Source organism: Sturnus vulgaris, chromosome 3 (assembly GCF_052056855.1).
Source record: "Sturnus vulgaris isolate bStuVul1 chromosome 3, bStuVul1.hap1, whole genome shotgun sequence".
NCBI classification, from domain to species: domain Eukaryota; kingdom Metazoa; phylum Chordata; class Aves; order Passeriformes; family Sturnidae; genus Sturnus; species Sturnus vulgaris.
Window position 1 is genome coordinate 30691737 of NC_142245.1, and position 27766 is coordinate 30719502.

At 41.5% G+C, this 27766-nt stretch overlaps 2 protein-coding genes across 4 annotated transcripts in view; both read left to right on the plus strand.

Annotated features, from left to right (window-relative positions):
* The window catches only part of LOC106853815 (potassium channel, subfamily K, member 16-like), a 29179-nt gene extending 16795 nt beyond the window's left edge, over positions 1-12384 (plus strand). For 2 of the 3 annotated variants that reach the window (XR_015802250.1, XR_015802249.1), the window contains exon 7: positions 12274-12384. The gene's annotated coding sequence lies outside the window, so the exon portion shown is untranslated. The remainder of the gene's footprint in view (positions 1-12273) is intronic. The other variant, XM_088161282.1, reaches the window with a different exon arrangement.
* LOC148224260 (potassium channel subfamily K member 17-like) lies at positions 750-27612 on the plus strand. Its single transcript, XM_088161280.1, is given in 6 exon segments — positions 750-962; positions 12274-12388; positions 21224-21390; positions 22516-22684; positions 24423-24663; positions 24665-27612. Coding segments are annotated over 6 exon segments (957 nt in total). The 3' UTR covers positions 24717-27612.
* Positions 27613-27766: the final 154 nt, after the last annotated feature.

Here is a 27766-nt window from a genome sequence, read left to right on the forward strand (position 1 = left end):
GCAGAAACTTACTGGCTTTATTCCCCTTTATCTCATATTATGTAACAAAATAGGTAAATTACCAAGTTCTTATACACCCAAAACGATTTGATTGTTTTATCTACCAGTGAAAGAATGGAAAGGAACATTGGATGCAGTCTTATACAAGACTGCAATTAATCCAATAGGTCTCAGAAGCTACCTAAATGAAAAAAGTAGTCCCATCTTTCACAGGATAACTACAAATTATAAAAAAAGTCTGAAAAAGGTGCTACTTTTTCACTTGCTTCTATCGAAGGATTGTTATCACAGACACCTGTTTGCTGCCTTTTGAATTCGATTAGCAGCTGAGTGCAAGAGGAATGCCGATTTGTTCAGGGCGCTGCCTATTGCTCTCTAAGCAGTGCCAGCTGGGGAGGGAAGCCCTAAGGTATATCGGGAGGGGGCCAGGGTAGCATCTCTCAGGGGAGCGAATGTGACTCGCAGCAGGATCCCTGGGCAGCCTCGAGCTTTGGGACAGACAGGTGGGAAGCGGAGCGGCGCAAGGGAAGGGCTAGGGCGGGCTGGGCTGACGGGGCTAGAGGCACGACCACCTCTATTCCCCGGCACAGCCGGGCTCTGGGCTGCCCTCCTCTCCGCTGGGGGTGGGAAGGGGCAGGCAGGGGGAGGTGCTGGGGGCCGGGCACCCTGCCGGGCCGGCGCTGCCCTCCTCCCGCCCCGGGCCGAGCCGCTTCTTCAGCGCCGGGGCGGTGGCGGCGGCAGCGGTGCCGATGGTGGCGGTGCAGCAGCGGCGGCGGCGGCGCTGGGAGGTGGCCGTGCTGCTGGTGGCTTACGTGGGCTACCTGGGCATGGGCGCCGCCGTGCTGCAGGCACTGGAGCGGCCGGTCGAGGTGCAGGTGGCCCAGCAGCTCCTCCGGGTGTACTTGGAGATGCTGGCCAACCACACCTGCCTGCAGGAGCCCGTCCTGCAGCGGCTCATCGAGGTGAGCCCGGGCACGGCGGCGGAGCGGAGCTCACAGCCCCCGCTGGGGCTGCGGGGCGGGCGCTGCCCCCGGCCCGGGGGGCGAGAGCGGGGCGGGAGCGGCACCAACCGCGCCTCCAACCCGAGAGTAACTTTAAACAAAAACCCCCAAGTTTTTTCCCTGTGTAAGCGTGTGTGCACACATCACCCTGTCCCGAAGAAGCCGCCCACGGCGTGGGAGCTTTCGGCGGGCAGCCCCTCGGTCGCGTCGGGCTCCCTTTGGGCTGATGGAGAGATGCTTTCGTTCTCCGCTGCCTCCCACGAGCTGCGCGGGCTTTGAAGCGCCGCTGTCCCGACAGAAGGCAGGCGGTGGCGGAGTGTCCTGTTCTTAAGTGACAATTGCCTGCGGTTAATTACAGGTGTTTAGGTTTGCTCTTGAGAAGCATGAGTTACAGCCTATGACGTCTTGCAAGTGGTAAATTCTAATGGGAAGGCTTTGTGGTGGTAAATTTAATTGATGTTTATATTAGTGTCAAACTTTTTCCATCTTCTGCTTGTTGTTTAAAGGGAAGTAGAAAGTCCTTGGGTCTCTTAAGTTATCCTTGAAAATGCTTCTGAAGATATTTGCAGGATAGTTGCAAAACAAAGCAACAACAAATGCAGTCTTAGTAAAGTATAGATGATTGCATTTTTATGATACAGATACAAGTAAAGTGCCATAAATGGATTCTGTCTTTGCTCAGCTTTTGCCTGAAAGAGAAAGACCTACAATGCTGAAGTGTCTTGAGTACTTACTCAAACCCTTTGATTTCAGTAGGTGGTTGGTGGTAGTTGAGTATGTACTTCCCGCTTTGGTGTGTCTGCCTCAAATAGATGTTGCAAAACACAAAGAAAACCTAGAGTTGGTTTGTTTTGTTGGGTTTTTATCTGCCTGTTTGTAGAATCAGTGTATGATGGTGTCAGAAACCATAGCAGCTGGCCACTGCATTTCAAAGAATCTGAAAGAGACTTGGATTTATACTTCTTTTTTATTATTTTTTTAAACTTTTTTCTCTTTCCAGCAGAGAGGAAAATACAGAAGGCATCGAATACGATAATCATGTCAGGTGTTTCAGCCAGGTTCTGGCAGACAAAATTATGCTGATACTCTGTCACATTCTCATCCCTTGGCTTTGTGGATGGTATATTCTCTATTGGAAGTCAGTAGAACAGTGATCATATGCTATAAATTTGGACCTTTGTAAGCTACCATAGTAATTACTTTTATTATTTATGGTGTGTGCTGTGCTAGCTGTGGAATTTGAATAGAGAGAAGTGAGAAATGTGGCAGAGAAGCTAAGCTTCATTCAGCACTGGCCCATTGCGTAGTGAGCACCTGGTGTGGTACTTGTCCAGGGGTTGCAAGGGCTTGGTGAATGATGGTAATGAGGTGCTAGTAGTGGAGAGAAGATAATCACAACTAAACAGGTAGAAATGTCATTCTGTCAGTTTGTTTTACTGTATTATGACCTCTAATCCTTCTTGATACCCCAGGAATAGGACAGCCACTCAAATCCCTTTAGACCAGAGGCTGCTATAATATGCTGTGTGAGTACTTAATTATGACTGAGGAAGCTCTTGATGGAAAAGTTACAAATAAGCTTTGTTTAATTTTATGCAGTGTCTGTGTGTGCCTTCATCCTCTGAGAAGCCAAACTCTGAGTTTGAATGGCTTTCTGTGTGATTTTTTAATAACTTTAACACTGAGACGTTAATCCTTAAAATCCCCAGTACTGATGCTTTCTAATTTCCTATGCAGCAATCATTGGCATGTTCTAGGTGTGCTCCAAAAGAGATGTTTTTCTGTGCAGTAAATTGTTATTGCAGTACGTTGCACATAGTTTATCAGGCAGTGTCATCACTGGTTCTCTTCAGATATGAAACTTGTGTTCTAGATACACAGCTGATTATTTGCTAATTAAGAAAGACATATAAAGAGTGTGAAAACGTAAAGCAGTGTGTGAATTTTAATTGCCTTGACATTACTGGCAATTCCTCATTGTTCTCGTATAGCTCTTTCATTCCAGATAATCCTAAACTGTTTATTTTAAGTGTATGGGGCCAATATGAAATGAAATCCTAGTTTGCTGAGCAATGTACAAACATAATTTTACAACCTGTTTATTGCTTAGTTCCTAGTTACCAACCAGGAGTGGAAATCCACTGTTCCAACCCTTGTGCAGATGGGAGAACAACAGAGAGCTCCAGCTTTGAGGAGCTAGCAGGGAGAGCACAGAGTGAGGCTGGGCAGGAGGGAAGCAAAGCAAAAAAACCAATGTTGTAGTAGCTAGACCAGTGAATTATCATTCAGTAATTTCTGTGACCTGGGTCCTTTCCAAGGAAGAAGTCTGCTAGTGAACAAAGGAGAGGACAGGAGAAGGTGAAAATAGCAGACGAGCAACAAAAACAACCGTGGAGGAGAATGTGTTAGTGCAACATCTGTGGTGGTAGCCCCTGCTTCCTGTAGCTGGATTTTGTTGGGGCTCTCTTGCCAGGAGGGATTGGCCAGCTCTTCCCTTGCAGGAGCAGTTCCACATCTCCTGAGCAGTCAAAAGTAGCACGTGCAAGTGCCTTACACGTAAGCAAATGAGCAATGAATAGCCGTGTGTTTATACACACACATGTGGTCACAGTGCCTCTATTGTGCCCTAAGTCTCTCCACAGTGCATCCAGTGACCTTTACTCAAGGAACACATGAGTTTGACTTTGCTGACCCATCTAACCCCAGGCTATTGTTCTGCCATTGTACACAGTCTGACTGAACACATGCTCACCAGGAACAAGACTGAGAGCAGGCCATCCTTGAGAGCCACTAGGTAACATGCAAAGGGGGCAATATCTGGCTTTCTATTAGCATTATGGTGGTGATCTTTACATGCCAGAATTACTGGGTTTGAGGTCACATCAAAGGAAGCTCTCAATGACAAGACTTGCAGGAAATGGCAGCCAATGCAATGGTAAGACAGATTGCAGGTAGATACCCTTTCAGTAGAATGAAGAAAAGTAGCTAGACTCAGCTGGACCCTTTCAGTAGAATGAAGAAAAGTAGCTAGACTCAGCTGGGGAGAAAAATATCTATGTCCAGGCAAAAATTATGTTGGTTCTAGATTCTAAAAGTGTCCAGAAAGTGAGGCTGCACACAGAGGGCACTGCTGTATGGGCATATTTTGTGGAGCTGAGACCCTTTCTGACCTTTTGGAGTTGGGGACACCTAGACATGCTTTGGTGTGAATCACTTGTAGTACAGAAGTGCCTCAGCTTTTCTGAATATTGTGAGAGTATATATACATATAGCTCTGGTCTAGCTGAGCTGTCCTCCAAACTTGCTCCTTTTCCTGCATCATTTTCAGTGGTTACAGGCACTCAGTGACTGTACTTGCCAGTATCTCTTTAATCAGATGACTGGCTGTAGAGCCAAGCTTGGAACAACACTTTTTGTGTGTTACCCTATTGTCATGACATCCCTTTAATGCTATCCTTCCCTTTTTTTGATAGAAACTTTGTTTAATATACATATCTCCCTAGTATAGATGTTTCCTGTATTTATTATATAGTTATTGGTTTTCTATTTTAGATATACAATGCTATTTAAACACAGTTGCTTTCATAAAATGAGGAAATGAAAGCTGAGCTAATTTTTTTTTCCTAGAAAGATTTAAGGTACAGTGAAAAGGGCTTAATGCCAAAGGGCAGGTTATAAACTAAATGGCTGCAGGTGGATCTAGATACTGTTATCTCCAGAGTCAACAGCTAGAGGAAAACAGAGTTTGAGTTGATGTTTGCAAGAGCAATGAGATCCCACGTGACTGAACAATCCTCATCAATACCTTGGCTTGTACTGACATTGAACCAGCAGAGAATTGTTACAGCTGTCAGGAAATAAAACCCTGCAAACACATTTTACTAAAATAATCCTGCAACAGGAAGGGGTGAGCATCAGAGATCACCTGCCATTGGTGAGGGTCTTTAAGGAACAGCAAAGGCTCCTGGTATTGTGGAGCTGTAATATCTATATAGAACCAATTTGGTCAAATTAACTTGTCACAGATGTAATAGGGTTGATCCCCTGGAATTGTTCTTTCCAACTTCAAACTTATCAAAATATACTGCTACTTGGCTTAAGTTACAGCCAATTCATCATTCTCCAGGCCTATTGATTGAAAGAGCTATGGGTGCCTTACCAGGAATGTGCATTCTGTGCTAATAATGCCATCTTCTAGCGTATGTTTGACAGAAGTTGTTGAAGGTAGAATCATTACTCTATAAGGCAGCAGGCTGGCACTATATCATTAGGCTTCTTGGAAGGTGATGAGAAGACACACTGATGACCTCTTTCTGGTTTTGACTCAGCCCTAGGTCCTCTATCTGTGTTCAAAAAAGAGAAAGTAGGCTGCTGTGCTTTTCCCCTTGCCTATATCATACCTCTGCCTAAAGAGTTTCATTCTTTTGATATTATCAAATTCCCAGTTACAGCTGGTCAGGCTTGGTGGGAAGTAACAAGGGAGTGTAGCCAGCTGGCATTGAGTGGCGAGTGTCTCAATCTGTCCTACCAGAAGGTTTGAGACCCACAGCTAGCAGTGAGTTGATAAAGACTGGGGGTGCCTCCTAAAAGGAGAAATGTTTTTATCAGTTGTTTGAAGATGTGGGGTATTCTTGTATGTGCTTGCTCTTCATACTTTATCTTTTTTAATGCAATTAAAAGAAAAACAACTAGGGAAAGAAATCTCAGTTTTACAAGGATAATACAGTGCAACCTGTACTCTTTAAATTATAGAGGCAGCTTCTTTGAACTTCTTTCAACAGGCCCTGCCTATTTCTGTTACAGCCCAGTTGTCAAGTAACTGCTCTCATTGGGGTTTGGGAAGTGACTTGAATTCAGCAACATTTTGTCTCATTAATCATGCCACAGGTTCTTCCTTGATATAAAAGCTTAATTTTCAGAAAAAATACTAGTGGCTTAGGGTAGCACTGGTTGCAGCATTACTGCTACATCTTTTACTCCTTTCCTGTTGGTAACTCTAGATGAATTCTAGAAACTGTAATGCAGACCTAGCTGCAAAGTAGAAGTGCCTTTGCTCTCGGGGCTCCTTTGGTTTTGAGGAACTAGTGCCAATTACATTAGCAAACATTGCTGGGGAGATGGGGAGCAGTTGCTTGATCAGCTCTCAGGTTATTCTAGTGGCATAAAATTTAAAAAAACCCTGCAAATTCAAAAGAATCCAGCTGGGGTTTTTGTTTGGGTTTTTTTTTTTTTTAATTTTGTGCCAGTTCTTCTTTCAGGCAGAATTCATGTAGGTTTCCTCTCCAGACAAAGACAAGGCATCGGAGCTCATGGCTGGGAAAGGTGTGATTAATAATCTATTTGTCAATTATTTGGAAATTAATTGGCATTTGTCCTTGCAATCTGAGACCAAGGTTAATGTTAACTATTTTCTTCTGATTTACAGCTGGTATTCTCTAAGGCATAAATGAATGTTTATATGCCAACATTGCACAGAATTTCCAGTGCACAAAGTTTTTCTCATTAATCTAAATTATAGCTTGGTGCCTTTTTAACACCTTCTTTTCCTCCTTTATATGTTGTAAAGGTGAGGAAAAGTGTCTGAAATGAGGCAAGCCATTTTTAGGAGGACATATATGCCCTGGACAAGTTGATTTTTGTACATGAATATGTAAACTTCAACTAAACTTGGAAATAAAGTTTCTTACACCAGTCCACTTTTGCCTTCCTTGAGAACTGCTTTCTAATACACTTAGTAAATACTACTTTTGCCTTCAAAGCTATCTCAAGATTACCGTGACCTCTGGCCAGAGTGACACAGTTTAGAAGCAGGGCACAACAGCAGTGACAAGAGCCACAGTTTATAAAAAGGTCATTTCTATGACTCTTTCCCTGATGGTCTCCTCCAGAAAAAAAGTCATGAATTTGTATGGATCTATTTAGTAGGGTCATAACCTTTTTTGACTTTGCTTTTGTTGTTTTCACTTAACTTGCTCATTTTCAGGAGGGCAGGCAGATTAGAATCAGTCTGTTTAATCATTTATATAAAGCTTATTTTTTTTTTGCTGTAAGGATTATGGGAGCAAAGAGAAGCATAGTGTTCTGAGGAAGGCAATTGTGAAGAACACAGTGCCTCAGTTTACATATACACATTCATTCATTCTTTACTGCTGATCTTAAGTGAAAGCTGCATCCTAGTCACATGCTGTTGTGACGCAGTGCAGAGGTGCAGGATGGAATTTTCAGTTGGTGTGGAGGAGGTCAGATTAAATAATGGTCCTTCCATTTATAGCACTTGGTGAGCAGAAGCTGTGCTGCAGCCACAGACTGGTGGTGGAGGGGCCCACATTGATGATAATCATGGAAGAGAGGAAGTGTGTAAGCTGAGAAAGCTGGGAGTTGCCCAGAGCTGATAACACAGCAAACATGGTAAATGAGACTTATGGGTATGGCTTAAAGATAGTGGCTCTGCAGCAAATATGAAAGAATAAACCTATATTTTGTGAGGAAGAAAATGCAATACTCAAATGTCAAGTGGGAACCAAACTGTAGTTGTTGGGGCTGGGTTTTGGTGGTTTGGTTTAGTGCTTTGGAGTTGGTTTTTTTAGCTCGTATAAACAGATCTTTTGAGTGTAATTTGAAATGTATGGTTTAATTTTTGCTGGTATGACTCTAATAACTACTTTGAGTTTATTGCTGCAAAGCTGTGTAAAGTGGTAAAACTCCAGTATAGGTGAGCCACTCATTGCCAGTCATCTGTGGAAGTGCAGCCCTAGAGCTGTGAAGGGTTAAAATTTGGCTGTAGGAGTGATTTAAATTTTTTAGTTTCTTTTTTTACTCAAATAAGGAAACTCTGGTAATGTTGTGTTTGGATATTGCTGCAGAAAGAATCAGCAACTGATAATAAATGACAAGGAAAGAAAGGAGTATTGCCATCCTAAAATAAGTGTGATAAGGGAGTCACAGCTTCTTCACAGGGTTACTACTTAGATTGAATTCAAGGGGGGAATTCCTTGCAGAATTATGCACAAAGCAGGCTTTTGTACTGGGATGTAACCTAACACAGAGCTTGCATTTGCAAGATTAGTTTATGACATTGCTAACTGAAACTTCAGAGTTTATATATGAGAAAGGTGGAGCTGGAAGCCCAATTCGACTATTCTGAGGCATGTTTTTATCACAAAGGTAACAGGACAGGCATCTACATTTGAAATAGACCTCTTTGAGTGGACACCATGCTGCTGTTCCAATCACCAGCCATGGCAATATTAAGTAGCACCATGCAAAGCCTACTTGTGCAGTTAAAAAACAGGACAGCCTGCTTGATGAGAGAATGTGGCAGCCTGCAAATGAAGTTCATTGACCCTTGAAGGTCTAAGTATTTAAAATCTCAGTTTATAAATCCTCTAGGAGTTAATTTTATTTGTAGTTTAAAATTATGTAAGTATTGTCAACTAAAGATGCAGAAGTCACTGTAAACTGTAAATTATTATCACTTTGGAGAGAGGGAAGTATGTGCAGAGAAGTGAAACTATGGTTTTATGTTCTACCTTGTCTGTCAGTAGAAACTGAAGAACCACTGCATTCTGGTTTTTTCCAATTATTTTAACCACCCACCTGTTTCCTTTCAGCTTTTTGAATTGCACATGACCTTTAAAGTTCCCAAAATATCAAACCCAAGTTCTGCAAGTTCAGTATTTTTGGGTTTGAGCAGTTGGTGGTATTGACTGGGGTATTAGATCAGGCAGATAACTCCTTTTGAGCACTGGATTTAACATGCTGCTTCTACTAGTGCCTTTTAATGCATTAGATTTTGAGGCAGACACTGTACAAATCACCAGCCTAGTTAAGAGAAAAAGGGAAACCCCTAGGAGTTCACCACAAAGTAATCATAAAATAAAATGTTTCTGGTTCTCAAAAAGGCTGGCAAAGGAGACTGAGCACTTACGATGCAACATACGTAAATTCACTTTCTTTTTAGTGTCTCTTGAACCCATAGGCTAAAAAATACTTCAAATTTATTTGAAAATCAGTAGCAGAGATATATCAGCACCTCTTCAATGGAAAAAGCAGGGAGAATTCAGCTTCTCTGCTAGAGTGTTTATCAGCTGGGTTTTTTCCTCTAAAATTATAAACCACTTTTATTTTTTCTATGAAAAAAGAGCTATAGCTAAAAGCAAAAGTCTAAAGGAATATAGTAAATTAAGGAGAATATTCACTGATATCTCCCTGAATGCTCGGTCAGCCTTTAGGAGCTTGCAATCCAATGACTTCCTGTGCCACAAGTAATTTCTGTGCATTAAAAGCCATCTATGGATTTCTCTTTCATGAATCTGCCCCCATGGACACATCTGCAGGAAGGCAAGCTCCATTAGTTCTACCATTCTCAGAAGAGTCAATCTTTAGTTTTCTGTCATCATTGTTACTATGTCAAAGGTTGATTCTATATAGTATAATAAAACGGTTTTTTATTTTAGGAAAATAAAAGCCGATATCCTTATCTCCAACCACTGTGAATCTTCCCTTTTAAGGGAGGCATCAGTAGCTCTTTCTTCCTAACAGAAATGAACTTGACATTTTTCCTGGAAGTATTCATTTATTCAAGTGGCTTTGATTTGCATGAATGTTCAGTGGTCCCCATTGGGCTGGCTTCAACAGGTGGGTGAGCCTAATTGTTAATGGTGTTATCTGGGTGTTTGATAACTAGATTTAACAAAGAAATTCTTAGAAACTTATTGCTGAAGGGGCTTGGAGACCTCAGCAAGCATACCAAATGCCTCAGTACCAGGAACAGAAAACAGCATGCTGCAAGCTCAGGGCTTGTTCTTGGCCAATGAGTAATGGTTACATGGCACTTCCTTGCCACTGACAGCAGTGCAGGTCACTGTGCCATTCGGGGCAATGCTGTGGCCTGTCTGCAGAGCCTCAAGACACATCCTGGTAGCTGCAGCACTACTTGGGCAAGGTTAACAGTGACCCTGGGATGCTGAGTTGTTACAAGTCACTGCAAAGCTGGCATGGATGCTCACAGCTGCTCTGCCCCTTGCTTCTAAACCGAGCAGAAGTGGTGCAAAGATATGAAATTAAACATTTAACGACTTTGTCACTGCTGCTTGCTTCTCACACGATGTCTTTTGCAGGCTCTTTGTTTCCTATTTCTGCATGAAGGTTTTTCCATTTCTTTGGGCCAATTGTACCACAGGTTCTTGCAATCCTCTCTGGTTCTTAAGTGCTTCTGGCTTAAAAAACTTGGTGTTGAGTGTAATATTGTCAACTGCTGAGCTTGTATCAGCAGGACATCAGACAGGAGAATGGATAACAAACATGCTGCATGTTCAAGTTTTTCAGGTATCCCTGATCCAGCTGATAATAAATTTATCCAAGAACTGGACTGTTGCTGTTCCAGCAGGTATATATTTGTTCAAGACTAACTAAGAACTGCAGAGATTACAGTTTACAGAAGGAAATTTTGAGGAGAATATGAAGCTTTTTATTTCATATTTTACTACTGGTTTTGGAGGGGTAAAAAAATAGGTCATCTGCATAATCTTCCAGTGTCTCCCTTGCCATATGACATATTTTGGGAGTTATTTTATGTTCATGCACAGTGATTCCTGTCTAGACCATAGTATGTAGAGTTTCTCACAGTACTTAAACTGAAGGTCAAGCGTTGTCAGCCTACACCCCATAAAATCTGACAAACCCCAATGCAGACACCAGACCCAGAAGAAGAACGATAAGTGAGAGAATTACATGCAAATGTTCAAAACAAATCCTTCTGGAGGCTTCTCGAGACAAACAAATTTTCTAGGGGTAGTTGCATTGAGAAGGGGAAGCAGGGCTTGGGTCTTTTATGTCACTAATGGTATATGCAAAATCTTTTTTTGAGTTGCCCCACTCATGTTACAGTGACAATTCACAGAAGGAAGCACAATGTAATACATATGGTCCTTAGCCCTTCTCAGAGCACAGGCTCTCTGCTCTTGTCTCATAATTTGGAATTCAATAGATTATAATGTGATCCTGGGGGGTTTAAGTTGCCTTCACTTATGAGTAAATCAAGATATTTCTGAGACTGCACTATCAAACTGTTTATTGCTTAGAAAAATGGGTTGATCTCTGAGCTGCTCCTTGGTCTTAGTGTGAGAATTAGTAGCTCTAGAGAAAAGAGAGATAATGACCCTTGTAGCCAAGCTGCTGCTTGGGACCCTGGAAACAGTTTTTAATTCACAGCCTTGTATATTATTTTATAAATTATGTAGAGCGTGTTACATCAGTAAAATGGGACCAAGCTTCTTTGCTTTGCAGGCTTGATATGCCAGCTTGTTTGATGGATCTATGAACTACAACTTTGTAAAACCAAAAACCAATCAAAATCTGAGTGTGATTCCTTTTATTATCAGTGGTGAAAGCTTTATCAGTAGTCTTTTTTTGTTATGATTGGGACAGTATAACTTACTATCTGAATGTCTTTTTCAGAGACTATGAATTTTATGTATTCTTTGTTACACTTTGCATTCAAATATAATCAACTCTCAAGTGTGAAGTGTTTAGTGTCTATGCTGTGAATAATATTGTTTTGGACAGAACTGTCATTATTTTTTTGGCATGGGAAGATATAGTCAGGGGTGGGCAGTGTTAAGACATCTGATATCTTATTTTGGCATAACTCTGCACACTTCAGCTAGTGACTTCTGTGTCTTTCCCATGAGGATTGAACAGAATCGGGAATAATGCTGATCTGATGTGTTCATTCACATTTGTAGTCCCAATGTGGGGACATATTTCCCAGCCTGAGTAGTCTGTCTCCTCTAGCATACCAGATACTCTCCCTCAGTCTGGGGGGTCCCCTGCAAGGGATCTGTATAATTTACAAATGCATGTGTATTTTGCTGCTCTGGATTTCTGCCACTGGAATATCCCATCTGGAAACATTTCATTTTCCTAATGAGCATGTCATAAGGCTGTCTTAATTATTGTCTGTCTGGGCCTTCTCTAGTTAGATCTTATCCTCTAATCTCTTCCATGTTTATCTATATAATCTACCATGTGCATGTGCAACTATCTTTTATTGCTGTAGATGCCCTTTTCTTAGAAGCAATATGCTGGCTTTGGCTTTTCTGACTTTGCAGCCCTTTGGTCTCTAAGGCACAAGATATCCTCTACTAAAAGGGAAACAACAGAATCAGAAGTGATTGTAGTTTTGGATTTTGTCATCTAGAAGTGGAAATGCCAGTCACATGAACTTGCCTTAAAGGAGTTTGTGGGATCTCATGTTACTGTCTCTTTGCAGGGTATCATCCAAGCCTACAAGAGTGGCATAACCCTCCAGGGAAACACCACTAGCCTGGGCAGGTGGGACTACAGTGGGTCTTTCTTCTTCTCCATCTCTGCAATAACAACCATTGGTAAGAGTTCCCTGCTTACAGGGCCATGTCATAGGTGGGAAAAGAGTGGGAATGAGAAGACCTGTACTCAGATGCTGCCCCAGCACTGTGTGGTTTCCTCGAGCTTGCAGTAGCCAAGTAGGGAAGTACCCATGAACACAGCCCTGGGGGTGCTTTGTCAGTGCCAGTGCAGTAGTGATATCTTAACTGATCAGACACAGGAATAATTAGCTCAGGACATACTCCTACTAAGTTATGTGGCTTCTGGGACCTGAACTTCGTGGTGCTGCACTGCCTGGACTTTCCCAAGTCTTGTGCACTCTGAGAGGTCTGAGGTGAATTGTGCATTGAAATGGCTTTTCCTATCACAAGGACAGGAATGATTTTGGAAAGTTCTTAATACTGGCTATTGCATTTTCAGATATTATATTTATGAATTATTCCTCCTTATTACTACCTGTATTGGGTGAGGACCTGCCTGTTCGAGTGAAAGTTAAATAGCTGGATAAACATCACAATTCAGTTGACACAGGTTTCAGCAAATGTGTAATGCAAAGCCATGAAGAAATGATGGAAGTAAGCAGGGGGACAGAAAATGGAAAAAATAAAATGTAGTAGGTACAGAGCTAGTTAAGACAGATGCTGTTAATTATTGTCAGTTCATGTCCTTTGTCCCCAAAACCATTAACTTACCCTGGTATCTTTTTCTTATGGTGTGACCTAGTATTAAAAAAAAAACATGGAGGGGAGAGTATGCAGGGAGATGGTGGTTGAGTATCAAAAATCCCTCACGGATTTCTTGATTTGTCTGCTCTCATCAATTTTAAGTATATTTTTTAATCAAGATTTTTCTTTTTGCAGAAATCTTTTGATTTCTGATTGTTTTTGAAGATATATTGGCTCCAGAACACTAAGCCTCCAAGCATGAGCACAAAGAAAGAGGGGGTTTGTGGGTTTTTTGTGGGGGTGGAGGTGAGCGGGGGGTGGTGTGTCATGTTCCTGTGACACAGTACATCTTTCTGCTCTGCTCTATTTGCACATGCATTTTTCCGGTTGGGAACTCACTTTCGGTGTGTTGCACTGCCAGGCAAGAGTTGCACCAGATGATGGCAGTGGAGGCTCATCAGACAGGGTTACACGGGCTGTGGGTTTCCAGCAGAGCCTGGTCAGCTCCTTCCAGCCTCTGGCTGCTCAGAGCTGCTTTGCTTGACTCACTAGTGAATCCTGATGAGTTTCTAAGCCACCAGAATGACTTTCACCACGGCCAATTTAAGTTAATGATATTCAGGAAGAACCAAATTTATCATGTTAAAATATAAGGGGATATTGTGATGTTGGCAGAGATCTAGACTATGCATTTGTGCCCTTCTGCTAAGCTACTCTTCCCACCCCCTGCCCCCACTCCCTTCTTTTTTTAAATAAACTCCTCGACCTGATGGCTACAGGGGATGAGGACAGGGCATGACACAACTGAGTTGATAACAGAGGCAATTGAAAATTGGAAAGAACCATCTCTTACAGATCTTTATCTCATCTTTTTAAAGCTGATGCTATGAGTCTTGAGACTTGGTTGTGATTTTTCAGTTGTGGATTTGAGAATGCCATACAAGCCACTTCTATGCAGAAAACTTCAGATGACTGCACCCTTCATTCTGCTTTTTTGAGTTAAATTGTTAGTTGCATAAAGATTAGTGTCATAATGCTGTTGATAAGAATATGTTGACGAGAAAACTACAAATAGTTCCACAGAGCCTCACCCTGAGTTTGTTATCATAGTCTCTCTTTATGCAAATTCTTGAGATAGTGAGGGATTCAGCCTCACTGAGGATACCACAGCTTGACTGGGAAGGAAAATTGATGATGTCAAGTAAAGAGACAAACTCCTTTCCAAAGAACTCAGTGAAGTTCAAAGGGGTGAGTCACAATAGGAAACTTCATGTATAAGGTATGGCAATGAGATAAATGACAATGGAGAGGGCTTCTTGAGGATTTCTAGAGGTTTTAGTGTTCTTAGGAAGGTTTTATCTCAGGCTGTGATTATGGAACCAATGAAAGCAGGTCCAGCTGCACAAGATTAGCCTATAGGAATTAAAACCCAAGGCATTCTGGCAAATGAGTTCAGGAAGGGTAAAGTCAAGATGATAATGCAGAAGAAAGATTCTAAGGAATTTAGGAGCACTATATAAAGATTTTGAAGAATATGGATGGCCTCTATTCCATGTGTTCCAGCTTCTGCAAGTCTTTTGGCCTGTTTGTCTCTTCCACATTTTTTCTTTGCAATTAATGCTATCCATGCTTTGCTGGCCTCTTATGTGAAATAACATCTTTGTGACTCTTGGCCTTAGTCTTCTCAAACAGCACAGCCAAAACCACCATCACTTTTACCTTCATCACTTTCCTTTGGGATGCTCTTTCTCTTCTGCCAGCTTCTGTATTCTACCTTTAGGTGCTTTAACCCCCTCAGAAGGCTAGGTCCATTTCTCAAGTCCTTACCAGAACACTTTCTCACTGGGATACATGAAGGGTTGTTAACTTCTTTCCCCATTAACATCAACTGAGGGGCATTAGCTTCTTTCCCTACTGACAACGTTTAAATCCCCACGTCTCCTGTTGCAGCATCTTCTGCACTGCATCCTTCCATTTAAATGAGAGCCTGATCTATTTTTACTACTAGTGATTAAAAGCAGCATGTGAACTTTGCTTAAAAACAAAGCGAGTTCTAACCTGCAGGCTGGATGTGGTTGGTGCCTCAATCACAAACGTTTAAAGAACAGATATGTATGAACTGAAATCTCTTGTTTAAAGAAGTGTCCCAAAGCTGATGAAGTTTTTGGCCAATCTCATAATTTGAATGGAACTGCATTTATAAGTTTTGGGATGGGCAGCCATGGCCACTTGCTGGTTCCTTCTCCCTACTGTTATGTTTCTGTGCTTTCCTCATTGCTGTCTTTGACATATCATATCATGCTGGATTTTCATATGTTACCTCATTTTCTGCAGATCTTTCCTTTCTCCAATGCCTTGAAGGGTCATCTTCAGAGTTCCTATAGAGCTGTGGTTCTAAACATGATTAAAGAAAGAGGAGCTAACTTGCTGCTGGTTTTCTCTCTCAGACTTCTTTATCCCTTGCCGACACAAAGTCTCTCCTTTCTGTGTTTACTCTCCTCCTACTCAGTTTGGACTAACAGGGCAGAGGTCAAAACAAGTTCAGAGTGGAGCACAAGATCAAAGTTCCTAAAGTCAAACGACCACAGGGTGGTGTAATTTCAGAGAAGGTGCTAGGGAAAGGCTCTTTCTGTAGTCAGTGATGAGGCTGACTTTCTGTGCAAGCCTAAGAGTAGGAGTATTGTCCTTCCAGCCTGAATGTCCCGCTTCATATTGGGTGGATGGATGCCATTGTCTAGTGCTGTATTGCCATTTTCTGGTGTCACAGCCACCAGAATTCAGTTGTGTGACTTTCAAGGCCCCTTTTTCTTAAAATATAAACTGGGGCAAGTTAACCATCTCACTGTAAACAAAAGAAGAGAAATACCTTCTTGTTCTTTCCTTCTCTGGTTAGCTCAGTACATAGCTCCTAAAAGCAATACCCCAGAGGGCTGGGAGATAACAGAGGCGTGGATCAGGCTGTTCAAGGAATGATGGTATTAACCACACTGTTACAGACACTTAGTAGTTGCTACAGAGGATTCCAGTGCAGGGAATAAAACAGTAGCAAGTTCAGGGCTGTGAAATCCTGGTAGAGTAAAGCTTTGGGCCAGCAAGAGTTTTCTGAAGACTCTGACCCTCTACAGTGCTGCCCAGTGTCTAGTGGAGCTCCTGGAAAATGGTCAGATTCCTGCCCATTGCTGGCTGACAATCTATTGGGCAATTCAGTTAAACTAGCTTGATGTCTCAAAGTGGTTAAAATGTAGAATAGCAGCTTGGGACCACTTTCATATTTGAATCCTCTGTGAACCTCAGGAACCTCTTGTGTAGGGAAGTTGTCTGCTGAAAAGCTGCCACTGTTGATGCATTGATCTTTTCCCTGCCCTGTGACAGCTGGCAGAGCTTCTCTACAGGCTTGGCCAAGTAGGATGTGGCACAGTGGTCCATGGGAGGTCACTGGTAGGTTTGGGGACAGCCACTCACAGCAGCACCCTCTGAGCTATCTCTTGAGCACTGGAAATGTGGTCTGCTTTCCTGACCCAGCTGAGACTAAGCCACTGTAGAGCTTTCAGTGCATGCACAGCATGACTCAAAGACTGCAGTACTCATCTGAAGCATTTTTTTCACTCACTGGAGGAGTGTGCAACTAAATTTTACTCTCATCTGGAACTTCAGAGGGCTAAAACAGTTAATAACTTTCCTGGTTCAGTCTACCAGGGTCCCAGTGAGCTTCCCTATATGCAACACAGTTCCTGAGATTCTGCCACCACTAGCTTTTAAATCAAATTCTTCAAATTTTTGGTTTGTTCTAATCATACAACTGAGAAGCCAATGCAAGCAGCTTGGCTGCTTGAGGCTTGTGTCCTGTTTCTGTCCTAAATGTACAGGCTCCATGCCTGGAGCATCCTCCCCGGGTGGATGAATTGGGAATAACTGTGACTTCCTATACCAGATGTCCTTAGCTGTGTCCAGCTGATAAGTGTTCTGAACGTAGGGCAGACTTGGTGAGTAAAATGTGAAATCTCACAAGAAGGTTGAGAAGCCAAGCATGTAAATATATTTTATGTAGTCATGGACACATGTGAAGTATGCAGGAGGATAGGACCCCCTGACTTGCTGATATTCAAGTGAATGTAGGTGGTACAAAATGAGCTTTGAAAATCCTAATGCTTGTGAGATCATGGGATAATTCAGGCTTCCTGGTACTCTGGTCTCCAGTGCAAGTGTCCTCTTGAAGAATCCAGCTATGAAGTCAAAGCAGGCTAATGAGCACTTTGTCAGAGTAACCTTCCAGCTAAGCTGGGACCATCCTCACGTTTTCAGAAACCAGATCAACATTACCACGAGGCTGTGTGCAGTGATCAGGAGGTGTGATTGTGGTTTTTCCACTTCGAATTACACAAAGATGTCTTTTCCATCTAGAGGGAATTTTCTTTTTTTTTCTCAACAAAATATCTGATTTTTTTTTCATGAAGATAACCTTTTGTTCCTCCTGGATTGAAACATCCAGATCACTTGTAAAGACCACAAAAGAAAGAAAAGTTTAGATTTCCTGGAAAGTGTTAGAGGAGGAGCTAGTGGTGAGAGGAACTTGATGACTTAAGGATTTAATTTCCTCTAGTGCCTGGGAAAATAGGAATGTAGCTCACTGAACATCACCCCAACTTCCAAGCAGAGAGGTTTTTATGAGTATTTTAACGTGTAATGCAAAATAAAGTAATTCTGTCATTAACACTCCTCAGTGAACTGCACAGTGGATGCCTGACCCCCAGGCTTAGATGAATTCCTGGTTATTCAAAGTAAAATACTGTTAACAAGAGCAATCGGTAAATTTGGAATTAGACTATGTCTGTAGGAACTGATGGCTTGTATATGTTCAGGTAGGAGAAAAGATTTAAATGAAACAAGAAAGTTGCTTGTCTAACCAGTAGCTTTATTGGTTTCAGCACTCAAACACATTTTTGGGGAGATTTGGTTTTATGCTAACTCTGGGGTTTTTTTCTGAAGATTAAATTTTTTTGATAAACGTTCAGATGTTTTTCAGCCTATGATAGATGCTTTTTGTTCTAAGCACTTTTTGATGAAAATACTTCTATATCTGGAGAGTGAGAACAAACCTCTCATTGTGGATAGCAGGAAGTTGCAGCTGCCTCAGTTAACTGAGGGCACTGCAAGTATTGTCTCATGAATTAAAAGATCTTTTACTAGTGAGTCTCATCTTCTTAACAAGTCTACAGAACTTCTAAATCCCTTATGGGCAGGAATGTAATGAGAAAGCAGGAAAAAAATCCTTAATTACTTAGTATATCTAACAGAAGCACATGAGTTAAAGCACATGGTTTTGTGCATTTAGAAATAAAACCACTCTTGTTTTGTTTCCTCCAAAGAAGCTTAGCTTACATTACCTTATTCAAAATGAGACCTTATTTCAAAACAAGAGGAGCTATACATGCACTTAATCCAGCTGCTTCAGTGGAAACACTTGCACTTTGATATCTTTGCAGTTTTTAGTGATCATTTCTCAGTGTCTCTTTGCTCAGACATGTACCAGGAGACATCCCAGCAGCGGGCTCACAAGGGATGTGACACAACTGGCAGTGTAGTTTTAGTTTCTGAATCTGGATCAGATCTTCTAAACTATAGCTCACGATGGTTTAAGACATCAATTAATACTGAAGAGGGCAAGTACTATTTTCCTATTCCTGATTGAGTTTTATAACAGTTGAGGGTTATATACAGTTAGGTTGGCATCTCTTTGTCTAGTGTGAAGACCAGTGGATGTAACCAGACAGGAGTAAATTTCTGGCCATTTTGCATAATCTAAAGTCTCTTATGCTATTTGATTTTACTTTGTATCCTGTATAAATAGCTGGTGGGGACATAGCTTTTTGGCATGCAACTCTGTACAAAGTCTTCAAAAAATTGTCTCGAGCTGCTGAGTCCAAGGGAAAAGGGAGCCAGACAAATCAAATGCAAAGCAGATCTGTTGTTTGGAGGGCCGGGTTTACTGTGAACATTAGGCTTTCTGACATCACTCAATTTGCCATTCTAAATTAATTGTAGCATACAAGTTTAGGTGCTCTGCCATCTGGCACTATGTGGCATCCCAAAAATTCTGAAGGCTTCTGTGCTTCACGCAGTGACCAGAGAACATGGTCCTTTCTTCTTTTGTGTTTTTCTGCAGAGAAACTTGGAAATCTGTGGTTAAAAGAACTGCCCAAGACATTACACAGTCTTAAAACTTGATACAGAGGGAAAAGAAAGGGGAAGGGTTGGGGGAAAACTGCCTTGGATATAACTGGCCATAAATACATGACACATCTCCAGCCCTACAATAAATGTCCCCCAGCACTTTCTCCTGGGCCAGGTCAGGCCACAAAACACTCTAATCCCATAAGAGAAAAATTGGAACTAATCCACTGAAATGTCACAGCCAGTGTGAAATGCATCACACCAGACACATCTTTCTATAATTCACTTAGAAGGGGTTATCCACCAGCTGTACTTGCCTACATGTCTCATTTACCACACCTGTTAGTCTAGAAATGGTGAAAGATGGCTGAAATTAGCAATCACTGGGGAAAAGTGCATTAACATTCCAAAGCTGCTCACAAGCAAAGAAGCAGCAGCACTGGCATGAAGTCTTAAGTTAGCCTCTTTTGTCTGACTGTATTTCAAAACATCTAGTTGCATCACAGCATCCTATCTTTCTGGGGGATGCTCTCCCCCTTCCCAGGGATGGGCTCCTGGGGTTCCACTGGAGGTATATTGTGTGCCTAAAGTTATTGAAGGGAATGTCCTCTACATAATAAAATTTGGTATTTATGGGGGTACATATTTAGGAATAGTTTGCCCCCAGCCCTTTTTCTGGCTGTAGTTTGCCAGCATACGTGCACAACTAACTGCAGAGTTGTCCATGGTGAGAGGTTTTAGTTAGCAAAAACCTGGCACAGACTGTGTAGATATTCCCAGCTCATAGCTGCACACTTTTCTACGTTGTGGGTCAGTGGCTTATTGCAGCTGGCATGTGACAGAGGCTAGTGAAGAAATGGGGCTCTCCAGTTAACCACAGCTGTTTGCACTCTCACTTATCTGGGATACAGAGCCCGGCCCTAGGGCCTCTCCCTGCTGGGCGCTGCTCACTTGCCCTGAGGCTTCAGCTCCCAAAAGCAGGGTAGCAAGGCAGCAGTGGAGAGAGCGCCTCTGTGCTTGCTGTGCCAATGGTTGGGCAGTGCTGGGAGGGGACAGATTTATTTGTGGTAAAAAGATAATATTCTACTTGGGCATACACCAATCTCTAATGAGCAGAGGAGATTTTGGAATGTAGTCAAGGCCATAGGTCTCTGACTGGCTTCAGCACTGTTGAAATGTTTGTGGTGTGCTAGTCTTTGAAAGCATTCTGTGAAATATATACCCTAGTTTAATCTGACTTTCTTGTGGTAGAAAGCACTGGAAATTATAAGTGCAAGTCTGCAAATTTATGGGACATTTTAAAAACAAAGTGTGAGGAATGAAGCCAAGAGGTTTTGAATCATTGAGGATACAAGCAAGGCTGTGATTGCAAGGCAGGACCTTTTATTAGATCACTTCCTATGACTAGAAGAAAGAGGCAAAATTTAAAACACTTTTTTTTCTTTAGGTCTGAAATTGAAGTGTTTTACAGAGGTTAAATATTATTTCTCTGGGTATACTGGCTCTAGACAATAGTTTTGACAATTAAAAGTATATTTGGTACTTGTGGTGAAAAAGAGTATAAGCAAGGAGGCAGTGTTAAGTTCACTAGTCCTGTGGGACAAAGGTAAAAAAGGGTGGTTGTTATAATTAAAACACTATTGTTGTGATTCAGAGACCATCTGACAACCATGCCATTTACCAGTGAAGCCCATGCCAACAACGCTTACAAAAATTGAACTAAACGGAAGGTTTGCATTTACGTCAGATCCCAGCCAGGGCAGTGGGCAGGGGAGAGGAAATTCACTGGTAAATGGAAAAGGAACTAAGTGAAACTGGCAGGGAAATAAATGTTATTTTCTAGCCCACAATAGGATATGACAAACAATAGATGTAACTTACAGTTATTTATAACAAAGGTCCTTTTGGAGCAGTGACCTTCTCACCTAACTTCTGTAGATGATGGAGATTCACGCCTCCAGGGGGAAGGGGTAAGCAGAAAATATTCTAGATTTAATGCTTCATTCCTCCCCTGTCTAGGCTATGGGAACCTGAGCCCCAGCACTGCAGTTGGTCGAATCTTCTGCATCGTGTTTGCACTTTTTGGGATCCCCTTGAACCTTGTACTCCTGAACAAAATTGGGCAGCTGATGCTCCTTGGGGTTCAGCATTGTGCCCGTCGCCTAGAGGAGGTGTTTCACTGGCAGGTAAGCAGTATGGACAGGCATATCTTAAAGAAAAAAACACGGAGGGCATTGTCTGGTATTTGAGATCCTATGACTAACAAAGGCAGCCTAGCTGACTATTTGACCAAAAAGGCAGTAATACTCAGGAATAACTGGAAGCAAATAAATTTAGTTTATGACAGCCCTATGAGGCATCAGATAAGGTTGTTTATTAATTGAGGGAAAGTCTGTGATGAATGACTTCCCCTACAGCAACAGAAGTGATAAAGCATGTGAGCAATGCACAGTCCTAGACTATCTAGTCTGTTTATCATGAGTTTTAGTTAAAATTGCATGTGTAAGTTACATGGGAACATTTGCAGAACAGGCTTTAAACTGGCATGAATTTAGGACTTACGAAGGTGATGCCCAATTTGTGTTGGCTGCGTTTCAAAGTTTAACCTCACCTGGTATCTAAGCACCACTCAGTTACTCACCCCTTCCCAGTGGGATGGGGAAGAGAATCAGAAGAGTAAAAAATTAATGAGCTGAGGTAAAGACGGTTTAATAAGTAAAGCAAAAGTTGTCTACACAAGCAAAACAAAAAAAGGAATTTGTTCACCATTTTCCATCAACAGGCAGGTGTTCAGCCATTACCAGGAAAGCAGGACTCCATGATACATAACATTTACTTGGGAAGACAAACTCCATCACTTATCACATTCCCTACTTCCTTCTTCCCCCAACTCTATATGCTGAGCATGATGCCATATGGTATGGAATATCTCTTTGGTCCCTTAGGCTCAGCTGTGCTGGCTGTGTCACCTCCCAAATTCCTGTGTACCCCCAGCCTGCTCACTGGTAGGGTGGGATGAGAAGCAGAAAAAGCCTTCACACTCTGCAGGCACTACTCAGCAACAATAAAACACCTGTGTTTTCAACACAAATTTACAGCACAAGCTCCTACTAACTACTGTGAAGAAAATAACCATCCCAGCTAAAATGAGCACACGTGTGGGACAGACACACCATTTATTATAATGGAATTCAGTGAATGTCTGTATGCTTTTATGAAGTCCATCATCATCTCCAACTGGAAACCAAGCTGGAATTTCTTTGCTGCATTTCTTGAGATATTTTTTATTTTTTTCCTTCCTGTTTTATTAGAATAAAGCTTCCTTCCTGATGAAGACCTGTGCACTGGTAACTGGCTTGTTATTGTTCCTCCTGCTACCTCCCCTGTTATTCACTGACAAAGAAGGCTGGTCTTATGAAGAAGGCTTCTACTATTCCTTCATTACCCTCAGCACTATAGGGTTTGGAGACTATGTGATTGGTGAGTAGTTCTCATTTCATTGCTTTCACCTACTGAACAGCAAATCCATGATACACAAAACTCCCCACTTAGCAGTTTGGCAGCAGTAGCAACCCCCAGACCAGTATGTTGTGGTGGGCATTTGATAGGTTGGCAAAAACATTATTTCTGCCATAGCAATGCCATCTGTGGAAGAGCAAAGACACTGTTTCCCAGTTCATAAGTGGCATTAAAGTGGCCTGTCACTTGAATGACTACACCACCAGGCAAGAGGGCTATGGTTTAATCAGTAGTAGTTGCTGAGGACACGCTTATCAGCTCCAGTGCATCAGCAGCCATCAGTTTTAAGCAGATGCCACTTTGCATCATCATTAACACACAGGACTGTTTCTTCTAGGGTCAAAACCCTAGATAACTGCTTTCTGAAAGGCAACTTGAGTCACTTAGGTATAGACTGTCAGGCACCAGGCACTACCTAGCTTTGGATGCCAAAACCCTTTGCTGGAGGAAATAGGATTGGATCCACACCCACTGCATTTGCTGAAATGCAGGACACACCTATTTGATAAAGACTTTCTCATTAAAAACAAATTGATTATAGAAACACATGCACCCTTGGATTCCTGAGAGACAGAAACACTAAAATGTCCTATTATGGATTTGCTATTTTCTTCATAGCACTTGTTTGACGCTTAGACAACTTAGTGGCAGTTATTTTAGGACTTTTCTGTAATGCAACAAAGTTATGATTAGAGCTTGTGTAGGCACATGTAAATAAGTTAGGAGTAAAGTTAGCTTGGGCAAAGGTAGCCAGATGGAGCTTGACAAAAGATGGGTCAGGTCAGCATTTGCCTGTACTGGTTTTACAGATGATGCTGAATTCTGTGCTAGAGCAGCTTTATTTCTCTGTTTCTGCTAAGGCATTTGGAATTCCTTCCTCTTCCAGATGTCCCTTCACCTGTGTAGTACCTTTGTAACTGGAATACTGCCATAGATGCTCTAGATTTGTTATGGGAATAACTTAATACATCAGTTGTGGTATTTTGCCTTACAATCCTGTATGTGTTGTTTATGCTTCAAAAATAAGGTTCAAGTGACCATCACGCTGTTTCTCCACTAGTGTGACATAAAGAACTGGGAGGAATAACTGACCTTCTGGGAAACATGTCTGCAAAAAAGGACCTGGCAGTCCTGATGGGCACCAAGCTGTCCATGATCCTGCAGAGTGTGCCTCTGTGGCCATGAAGGCCAGTGATAATTTCAAACTGTCTTTCAAGGTTTGGTTGTTCTTGGAGGTTTTAGGACTATTCAGACCTCTTTTCTCCTGTTCTCAGAGACTCTCTTACTTATATCAGGTTTAACAAGATACATACAGTAGTACATAAAACCTACTTACCTCTTTGCCTGCTGGGGCCCCTGTTACATGTTAATAGAATAGTATGTTGCTGAGTGATAAGTAGAGAAACTAAACTGTGTGCTTGAATGTGAATAATTTCACTTTGACATGGATGTATAATTTCAGATTTTTTTTTTCTTTCTTATGGGTGATATTTACAATTCCTGAGGAATACTAGTCTGTGCTGACACATGAAACTTACTTACAGCATCTGTTCACAATGCTAAGTAGATGGCATATTTGTGTTTTATGTAGAAATCACTAATAATCAGTGATATTTCAACTGTCTTTGCTTTACATGTAATGTCTCCTTTGAGGCACTCTTGATCCAATGTAGAAATGTTTTGGGTGATTCTGTTGTAGGGATGAACCCAGATCGCATCTATCCAAGCTGGTACAAGAATGTAATCTCTCTGTGGATCCTCTTTGGGATGGCCTGGCTAGCACTGATTATCAGATTTTGCATCAACATTCTAGAGAGCTCCAGTGACTTCTGTCAATGCAACAAGAAGAACACGGTGACGGCAGAAGACTTAACGGATGCTAACAAAAATAATATGACTGGACTTCAAAATGTGGAGATCAGCAGTGACAAAGACAAAAAGAAAAGGACCAGTTGAATCTCGTTCTTACACAGCTCCTACAGAAGCCCTCTAGGGAAGAAAAATATCCTGAGTCTCCTGTAGGTTTTAGTTCAGCAGAGATTAATCATTTAGAAATGTGTAAATGGAGCTGCCCTGACCTGTGAATGGGGTGAAAGTTTGCTTATTGAGCTTGAAATGCTTTTATTCTGAATTGAGAAATGACAGAACGTTTCATTTGCAGCACCACCAAGTATTACTAACAGGATTCTTAGCCAAAAGTTGATTTACGGAAATATTGCCTGCCCTCCCACCTCAATCTATGAGGTAATCTTTGACATCCCTGAGCAACACTAACTGTTGTCCATTTCTTTGCATGATTGTTGAAGCCTCTAGTTATACATATGGCACTTTGCAAATGCCAGAGACATAAAAGCAAGTGCTATATAATTCATGAAACAAATAGCATATTGCCAAAAGAAATGGAAAGTACTGTGTGAAGTTATCTGGCAGTCATGGCAAATGTGCACCACCATCTATATATTTGTGCTTGTGAAAGGTGGTAACAAGGTTTTGCTCGTTGATCTTTTGTACAGGGATGGCAATGAGGAAGAGCTTGTAGAGGTGCCTGATAGGAACAGATCATTCAATTTTTTGTTAAAGTGATATCTACATCAGAGGTCTGCTAACAGAAAGAGACTGGGTAAGCTATTCCTTACTTCAGAACTTATTTGGGTTCATCCTTTGAAGTATTTTGTAGACCAAATGTCATCAGCTAAACGTGACAGTTCACTTAGGTAGATTTGTATTTTGCCACATCTTGGAAGTCAGAAAAGGTCAATTGAGGCAGTTTTAAGAATTAGTGGTTCCAACATTTTCCTATCGCCAATATTAACAAGGGCTACTTCAATCTAGAAAGACTGAATTTTCTTCAACTATGATCAAGTGATGCTGTTGTGATGAACTTCTCATGTCATGAATGATTAGTATACCTGATCTATCTAACATCTTATATATAATCACAACTGTCTTTGATCTGTGGAATGTGAGACATGTTTATTTGGCCATTGTATCAGTCATAAAACAGAACTTGGTTGGTTCTTTTTAGTTCCATTAAATTCTCAAAAATCTTTTGATAATTATGCCATTTATGAAAGCACAACAGAGTCTAACTTCTGGTGCTGTATGTGTTCCGTTACCTGTTCCTCTCATTTTGTTATTCCTGATGTACTGTGCATCCTAAGCATTAACTTTGAAAACTTCACCATGGCAGCAAACCAGAATGAAGCATTTGGTTGAGCCTTCAGCTTTTGCAATGAACCAAGATTCCATGGGGTTGTTAGAGAAAAGACTGAAAACAGATGCTGTTGGAGTATGGGACTGAGGAATCAGAAATACCCTTAGCTATATTCACAGAAATGGAGTGAGTGAAAAGTATATGGTCTTCAGGAACACAAGATCTGAAACATATTTTGTGAAAAAAGCATTTCCAGAAGAGGCCAGTCTGAGTGTTGATATCTGGTGGAAATGATTACAGGAAAAAATGCAGCAAAGGAATTGGCTGAATGAAATTTAGTCTGTTGACCTTTTTCTAATTGCACAGTAGAAAATGATCTCTCAAAGACCATTTGAAGGGGCAGCAGAGATCAGGAAGGGAGGCAGTGGACCTCTTGGATCATACTGATGCAAAATAAATACATTTCAAGTTTTTGAACATTAGGTTATTTCTTTAACAGCCTTTAGCATCAACTCTTCTGTTCCATATTTTATCTTGCTTATTTTCACTGGTGTATACACAATGTAGGTCTTACTGGCCTATGTGAAGAACAAAGTGTATTTCTTTAATCATGAGTAAATTACAATTTCACTTCACAAAATGTGATACCCTTTAATGCATATCCCTTGCACCCTTTTTCATGTGCAAAACTTAGTAAGTATAGGTGTATTGTAAAATCTGGATTCCCAGGAAGTAGGAGTTTCTACTGTCAAAATACAGGAATTACCATGTTATTCTATTCCAAATTTTACTTGAAATGTCACAGACTCTGGGAACTTCTACCAATTCTGCTCTTTGATGAGAAGGCTTATAGAAGAGTTGAGAAGAGTTTCTTCTTTTAAATTTCAATGTTTATTGTATTAATCTCATTTAATTTATGTTTCCATATATTTTTAGGCTGTGGATGGGGTCTTCAAAAGTGCCTTAGAAGTTTAGGCACCCTGGTCCCACTGAAGAGCAGAGTTACATGTCTTTGGGCAGCTAATGTGATTTCTAGAGGAAGGGGGAGAGGAACTCAAAGACAAGTCTTGAGGAAAAAAAAAGGACAAAAACCTTTCGCAGATCTCGGTGCTTGCACTCTATGTCAGGGTTCAGCCACAGACTTAGGCGTGTGTCTGGGTCTCAAGATGCCTCATTATCTGCCCCAGCTGTCCTTTCTGAGTCACTTCCTTCTGCAGTCCCGCTGCCCAGCTGCTCACCGCCAGCAGAGTTCTGCCACCCACAGTCTGATATCCCATATTTTATGGGAGACACATCAGAGCTGCTGGCAAGCCACACGGACCTCCAGAGCTACAAGTGCTTGATGGATCGTGGATCACCAAAAATTTTAGTAACAAATGAGTCAAATACCATCTCTGACTGGGTTCTCTTACACTGTATTAGCATGTTGTCTCTTATGAATATCCTGTTTTTGACAATTCCTCTCAGCTAGCTTTTGATGTGGACAGTAGATATTAGTATATCCGAGTCCCCACAAAGTGCTGTGCCTCTGGTCTTTCTGTTCTTTATAAAGATGTGTTGTGGTTAAATAATATGAATGAATTTGTTCCCAAAGGGATGACAAGAAAGTGGAGTTTTGCAACATCATAAAAACATCATCATCAATGTGTCTACTATACCAAAATATGAAAGGTTATCTTCTCAAGGGTAAAATAAAGAAAACAAAAGCATGGTCCTGTTATCATTCTTGTCACAGCTGACTTGCAGTCATCTGTAGTCTGCTTTGGAAAATTACAGATGCTTCTTGATTGGTGGCTTTTTTGTTTTTTTTGGTCTCGTTCTGTTCAGATAAGTATGCAGTTTTCATTAGTAATTTCAAATAGACTTTACTGCTATTAATCTCCACAAGT